The sequence below is a fragment of the Vigna unguiculata genome, chromosome 3 (assembly GCF_037176805.1).
Source record: "Vigna unguiculata cultivar grain cowpea cultivar isolate G323 ecotype 2 chromosome 3, ASM3717680v1, whole genome shotgun sequence".
NCBI classification, from domain to species: domain Eukaryota; kingdom Viridiplantae; phylum Streptophyta; class Magnoliopsida; order Fabales; family Fabaceae; genus Vigna; species Vigna unguiculata.
Genome location: NC_140794.1, coordinates 67,670,065 through 67,678,011, shown reverse-complemented (window position 1 = coordinate 67,678,011; position 7,947 = coordinate 67,670,065). Strand labels below are relative to the sequence as shown.

Here is a 7,947-nt window from a genome sequence, read left to right as displayed (position 1 = left end):
CAAACCTTTGTGGGTACATAATTTTAAGTTTAAGTGGTTTTATTTTATTTTTTTCTGAAAAAAGTTTACACTAAGGTTTAGTATTCACAACTATTTTTTGAACCCATAAAGAATATTAGTTTATTATTTAGTGATTCAATTGTATTGAATTAGGATCTTTATTTTTTTTCCCGTTGTTTTATAATTGGTTAATTAGAGTTTATATATTTTCGTGTACACGATTGTCCTTTTAATCAAATTTTGGACTCTCGTGATTGAGTATCCATTATTGGGCCATTGTTTTCTTATTGGGCTATAGACTTGATGGTGTCAACTCTTAATGGTTTAACAAGAAACATTTTTCCATTAAGAAATAAGGAAGAGAGAACATGATTATTAATTATTAATATAAGAAAAAAATACTCAACCATGCTGGTTTGGTTACTGTTAAATTACAAGTGAAAAATAACAAATTTGATTTTGAACAACGTTGATAAATTGCATATGTTTCTATTTTATTTTCTCATAAATACATTATTTTTCTAAAAGTATTCTATGTCTGGTCCATGAACTTCTTAAATTGTCCAAACTTATTAGATCACAATATTAAAACCGTCATATGTTTTGCACCTCGTGATTTCAGGCTTCAACTCTTTTTGTTTTATCGTAAGTTGTATTTTTTTTCTCTCCACATATAGGAGTTGAGCCTGTGATTATTGCACTAAGTAAGCCATGAAGTAATAATAATGTATTCATATTATAGTTGAAGGCAGAGACGCTCCTAAACAAAAGGGTAAAACAAATAGAACCGATGATGATGATGACCACTTTGGAAGAATCTCAGAGTTTTTCGATGAAGCAAGGTCAAACGTTAATTATTGAAACTTAAAGCAACAGAACAGGATGAAGAAACACAATGGAAAAGTAACATATAACACTGGATTATATATATAGTTGGAGATGGGTTAATTGTAATGAGGATTAGCTTTTGGGAAGACAATGACTTTGAACAACTTTGCAGCGGAGACTATAAGTAATTTTTTACTTCAATTAAACATTAATTACAAATTTAATGGAAGATTTTTTTTTTCTTCTTTGGGTTAAAAGTTTAATATTATCAATTACAGAATGACACTGCACTTCACGCTTAAAATTTAAGACTTACATTAAGTCTTCAAAATTTATGTTTTTAGTTAATTAATTAATAGTTGTAGTTGTGTTTATGATAGTGAATAAATATGCTTGCTAACTTTTCCGTTTATGGGCCTAACGCAAAAAGGCTTAATTGGTCTCACTGTAACCAGTACACTGAATTTATTTATTTTTGTTATTTTTCTCTGTTTCTATCATGGTATGCTCTCCACAGTTTTATAGCTTAAAACTGCACCATTGTTTTATAATTTGGTTTGAATCGATTTTTTTTATCTCTATAAAATTATGATCTTTTTACAAAAAAAACATTAAGAGTGTATTTGTTTTCAACGATGGATTTGAGAAAAGATAAATAGATGAATTTGAGGAAATGAAGAGACGAAAGTGAGATTATTTGTTTGAAGGAATAAAGAGGTGAGAGTGAAGAGATTTGAAAATAAAATTTATAAAAATTTGTGAATGATTTGATTGATCTGATAAATATAAAATAATGTTTTAATATATATTATTATATTACAATTTTACTCTTATAGTTAAAATTGGTATATCCATCCATCCACTCTCATTCAAATTCATTATTGAAAGTAAACACATCCTAAATATTTTATAATAAGAAATTGTCCTCTAAAATTACTTATTGTTTATCTTTTATAATTGTTATCATATTTGTAGTTTTATTTATGTCATATTTATAACTAAATTACACAAACTAACAATTAAAATTAAAATTCAATTTTACTATCATGCTTTAGTTAATATAAATATATTATAAATACAATTTAATAAACTATAAAAAACTATATATTTATTTATATTAGTTAATTAACTTAACGCATATTATATTTAAACACAATAAAAGAATTATTTATTTCGATTTGATAATTGATTTTTTATGAAATTCAAACTTTGAGTATATAGTAGATATCAAACTCAATTGAATTGGTTAGATAAATTTTATGTGAATACATTTTAGTCGGACTTTGAGTAAAATTCTTTATTGTTTATAATTTTTATACTGTTCTAATCTTATTTTGTATGTAGGTTAATTGATTTAGGTGAAAATTATTAATTTTCATGAAGATCTTAAAGCCCGCCTAACTAGTATGTCTTATAATATTAATTAAGTTAAAGCTAGTGTGTAGGGTGAGTGATGACGATATCTCAGTTTGAGTTTGTCTTTGATTAATCCAAATCCATAGAATTTGACTATAATTCACATGAGTAACAGAAAAAAGAAAATCATAAAACTAAAAAGTGTTTAAGTTCATAGATGAAAATGATTACACAAATTTTATGGGTAGGCCAATGCAAGAGTAAATTTTTTTAAAGTATTTTTTTTAAAAGGGTTTCACAAAAAAATTACTTTAAAAATAAACTTTTATATATATAAAACGATTAATTTGTTGCAAACTTTAATTATTCACATCACTAATATCCTAGTTAAATATAACAAATCTCAAATTACAATAAAAAAATTATTTTCATGCTAAGAACGAAAAAAAAAAACTAATATTTTTGCATCTTCATGCAATAATAAAAAAATTAAATAAAGTTATGATTTTAAGTTAATATAATCAAGAAAAACTATAACTAGTCACAAGGTATGTAATTCATTGTTAAGTAATAATAGTTTATAATTAATTTATTAAAAAAATGTATTTATACATATATCGGGCTAAAAAATATTTTAGATACTAGAGATTGGTATGACGCGATGCTAATTTATATAAAGATGCAAATATATTTTACCGAAATAAATTTATCATGTCCGTAATATTAAGAAATTAGAAATATTAATAGTTAGTTCCTGTGAAATTTCTATATCCAACAATCAAACTAATTAATCTATTTAACATATAAAAACTCAAAGAGAATACCATTATGAGCCATTAATGGTACAATTTGTTCTTTTTTACAAAAAAAAAAATTGCATTTACTTAGAAATTAATTTTTATGATAAATAGACACAATTTGAACATATATATATATATTCAGGATAATCGAATTATTTTTATTTAATATATTTGTTATTATTTATTAGGTAGATTAAATTATTCATTAGAAATGTAAAATATATTTTATATATTTAAAAATGTGTAATTATTTAATTTTTACAATTCATTTGTAATTAACTTATATAGTTATCATAAATTTTAGTTTTATAAAAACAAATGGTCTTGGTGGTGCATTGAATGAAATACTTAAAATAGAAAAGAAATACTCCCACAACACAAGGCACGCGTTTGACTCATAAACATGAACAGAGAATGGTAGATCGTGTCTTTGCTCTATCAAACCATCAAATCTCGTGAGTTGAGACTAATACTCACACTTTACTATGGAAAATAAGTTGTATTACTAGTTCACACTTTTTGACTAATCAATGACTCATGGTAGGTAAAAAACATAGTGTATTAAAAAGATGAATATTTTAAAGACGCATGCTTATTTCTTTACTTATTAATGTGGGTACGTATAATCACAGTAATTAGAGGCTAATTTTGGGATATACTGCAATTGTTGATCGATAATAAAGGAGAAGCAAAAACAGATAAAATAATGTTTCCTCGACCTTAACTCAATTATAAACATGGGTTAGAGAACATGCTAATGAATGTTCCACCGACCAGACACTTGTTAAAGAAATAATTTCTTGTATGATGTTCAATGTATTTCATAAAATAAATTGTACTTGTATCCTTGAGATTCTTTTGGATCGTATACAATAATCATCTTCCTAATGATACATTAGTAAAATTTTGAAATAGTTAGAGATCTATGAATGTAATATGGAACAACAATTAAGCAAAACTGAATGTTGAAAAGCCGCCGGCGGAATTGAATAAAAGATTTGAAAAAGAGGTTGTAGTGACAGATTTTTCAACGAAGAGATAAGTTAAGAAATTAAGAGCAGAATAGTTAAAATGCAAGTGTTGGTGAAGGTCGTTGTTGGGAGACCGTCTCCAATATTTTAATGCATCAATTGCCCTTCCTTTATCTAATATTGCATTCTAAGTGTCAGTAAAGATGTTTTAACCATAATCAATTCATTTTAAATTGCAGATTACTTTTTAAGTTCAACTTACTTTAATTATCTTCTTTGTTAAACAGAAAGTCATATTAATTTTCATTATTTACTTACTTTGTCACGATTAGTAACATAAAGTCGGTCACTTGTCTCATAGTGATATTTTATTTTATTTTATAATGCCTCTTTCCAATAATTTTCTTTTTGTCCTCATAATATTCTAGTCTATGAAAAAGTCAGTACGTCAATTTTTTTTATAATACAATATATATATATATATATATATATATAACGATAAAATCTTACTTAAATAAATATACTTTTAACAATTGAATTAACGATTATCTTATATTTTTTTAAGGATTAAATATGGTTTTAGTTTCTCAAGTTTCATTGAAATTTGAAATTAGTTTTTTTCGAAATTTTAGACCAATTTAGTCTTTCATCTTTAGAAATACATATATTTAATCCTTTTAACCAAATTTTGTTAAATTGATCTGACTGTTTCAAGCACATTTCATATTAGTATTTGAAATGTTTACACCTTTTAGCACATTTTCTCTTAAATATTAGCTCAAATATTATCGTAAATCGTATTTGAAACGTCACATAAACTTAATAAAATTTGATTAAAATGACTAAATTCACGTATTTTAAAGATGAATGACTAAATTGGTCTAGAGTTTCGAAGAGAGACTAATTACAAATTTCACTGAAACTTGAGGAACAAATACATATTTAACATTTTTTTAAAGTTAAACTCCCTTTAAATAAATCTATCTAATATACACAACTTTTTTTTATCAAGTATTTTATTAAATAATAGAATAGTATATAAATTTGGCCCAGTTTTTTTATGAAAATATTGAAATGAAGTTTTCTATAAAATTGAAATTAATTTTTAAAAGTTGTTTTATATATCTTTTAAAATTTCTTTTAATTTGTACACGATCAATTTTAACTTGTGAAAAGTGTATTTTTTCTCATTGGAAAGTTTTTATGAAAAAAGTTAGAAAAAATCAAACTAGTTAGACTTATTTTAATAGTTGGGTGTCATAGTAACACTCTTCACAAGATGACATGTATTTGGGTCATTACATTCTATCAATATTTGTTATTAGAACTTTAATATTTGTCGCTATCTTGAATATGTTTGTATGTGAAACATAACATTTATAAAAAAAAATAATAATTAAGTCAATTTTACTTAAATAATTTTTAAGGCAGTTTTGCTAAAAAATATTATAAAATATCCATCTAGCAGTAGATACTTAAATTTACCTTTTTAATTCCTTACAAATAATAATACATTCACATAAATTATATGAAAACACTAAATATAATAATCAGAATATGTAAAATTGTTAATAATTGATTATTTTATTTAAAATATACCTTGAATTTATTAAAAAGTAAATAAGCATAGTGATTGCTGTCTACATCCAAATTGCTGGTCAAGTTAAATTAGCTTCCTTATGATGGTGTTAATCATTTGACTTTTGTAACATCGTCTAAACATGAAAATCTATTATGATGAGTTCCATTTTTTTATTTTTTTTTATGTAATATAACGTTATAAAGTGGGTTATTGATTAATATATTAATATCGTTTTCGTTAAAAAATTAACGACTCATATTAAATTAATGAAAATAAAAAATAGAAATTAAATTATAATTTTTCATCCGAATCATTATAAATTATAAAAAATAAGGTTTATTCCTAAGGAACTAATAATGCATTAATATTTGTCTACGCAAAAAGAAACCAGTTGGGTTAAATTCTATATAAACTACTATAGTAAACACAGCACCGACGAAAACTTAAAGTATAATAATTTGCTTTATTATGATTTATTGATGAAAAAAGATACAAAGATACCCAGAAGCTCTCACAATTATGCAGCAAAGGGAAATAAGAAAGAAAACACTCCTCACAGTGGAAAGCCAATACTTAACTTAAGAACACTCTGATTTGATAGACACTCGATGCAAGCCAAGAAAAACTCTTGTATATCATCATATAAAGCTTGTTACTGAATGATATTGATAACTGGGATGGATTCGAAAATCAAGCATTGGCCAAAAGGTAAGCCTCAACGGCCTTGAAAAGAGCATCACTCTTGGCTTTGCCAGCTTTGAGTTCATCTTCGTTGGGTGGGGCATCTCCTTTGCTGTGGTATGATATGCTCAGCTTTATAAGCGACCCTCCGTCGGGACCGTCGCTGAGTTTGGTGTCGATCGTGATCTTCTCCGCACTCTCCGGCAAGGCAACACCTCCAACTATGCTGTAGCTGTATCCGAAGTTGGCCTCATCTATTGTTTCTATTTTGTGCAACACAAACTTTGTCTCTCCATCTGTTACATTCATTCACAGTTCACTCTCGGTTCATCGATGCATATACATAAAATACAAAGAAAATGAAGGAACATGGTATATATATATACCTTCAACGAAAGAGATCTTCTTGATGGTTCCGGGGCCACCGTTGCCCTCGACGTTTTCAACGCTCTTGAAGGAATCAACAGCCTTTGGGATGATGTTGTCGGCGTCTTTGGCAAGAGCGTTGTAGAGGGTGGCAGGAGCCACAGGAGAAGTGGTTTGGTCCTCGAATGTGAAAACGGCCATGGTAGAAGCTTAAAGGTGTTTGAGAATTGAAGGAGAAGATGTTTTTGTTGTGCTTGTGGGTGTTTAGCAGAGGAGGAGTGACATGTATTTATAAGGAAGCAAAGGTGTTGTATGAATCTGCTTCTACCCATGTATTTCCCATACCTTAGTGTGAATCACTCACTCATACACTACCGTCTCTAAATAAAATAAACAATTTTCTTAATTAAGAGATATTAAATTCTTCTTTGACTACTTTTCTGTTTTTTTTTTTCCAGTTTTCCGTGCGCAATTTCCTTTTCATTTCACTTCTCTGTATTTTCGAGAGATAACTAAACATATATTTGAAGTAATTTGTGTCTGATATTTGTTTTAACCCATATATGTCTGCATATGTCTTTCAAGTTTTATCTATTTCACTAATTTTAACTTTTGAAGATTTTTTTTTCACTTGAGTATTTTATGCAATAATATTTCAATCATTTTGCTCTTTAATGTTAAATATTAATTTTATATGTCTGTCAAATATTGCGATTTTGAAGCATTCAAATTCAAAGAACCTTCCTTAAAGAAACAAAAATTCAAAGAAGATAACGCTAAACACGTCACGTTCAACAAAGGCAACTCTTTTCTGTATTTTCAGGAATGGATTGTTTTTTATATTAAATTGTTACTTAATGATATAAGAAGGAATCTTTGGAATTATTTTTATTTATTGGTTTTTTATATTTAAATATTTTAAAAATAATCAAGTTATTAGCTCATATACAAGTGGATTTGAGCCTTTGAAACTATATATATATATATATATATATATATATATATATATATAAACTATATATCTAGATTAAATTTATGAATAATAATTAAGTACGTGAGATGCTAATTAATATTTGAAATGCTGAAAATATATAATTTTTGAATATGTAAATATTATATTTTAATCATAAAACAATATCTAACATAAAAAAATCTTAAAATCCAATATCACAGAATAATTTCATAAAACATAAAAATATAAAAATTCTCTTTCATCAACAATATAAAATATATTAAAAAATAATTAAGTTACTCCAATCTATATAAAAAAAAAAGTGAATATACACAAAATATAATTAACACCCATATTGATTAGGTCTTCTTATTTAAATATAGGAACTCCTAATTTAGTGTTTTACTCTTA

At 26.0% G+C, this 7,947-nt stretch overlaps 1 protein-coding gene across 1 annotated transcript; it reads right to left on the bottom strand.

Moving 5' to 3' along the window:
• Nucleotides 1–5,980: 5,980 nt before the first annotated feature.
• Nucleotides 5,981–6,895, bottom strand: LOC114177279 (pathogenesis-related protein 2). Its single transcript, XM_028062557.2, has 2 exons — nucleotides 6,605–6,895; nucleotides 5,981–6,514 (listed from the first exon to the last, which is right to left on the bottom strand). The coding sequence occupies exons 1-2, from the start codon at nucleotides 6,783–6,785 to the stop codon at nucleotides 6,228–6,230; spliced, it is 468 nt and encodes a 155-aa protein (XP_027918358.1). The 5' UTR covers nucleotides 6,786–6,895; the 3' UTR covers nucleotides 5,981–6,227.
• Between the last annotated feature and the right edge of the window lie 1,052 nt (nucleotides 6,896–7,947).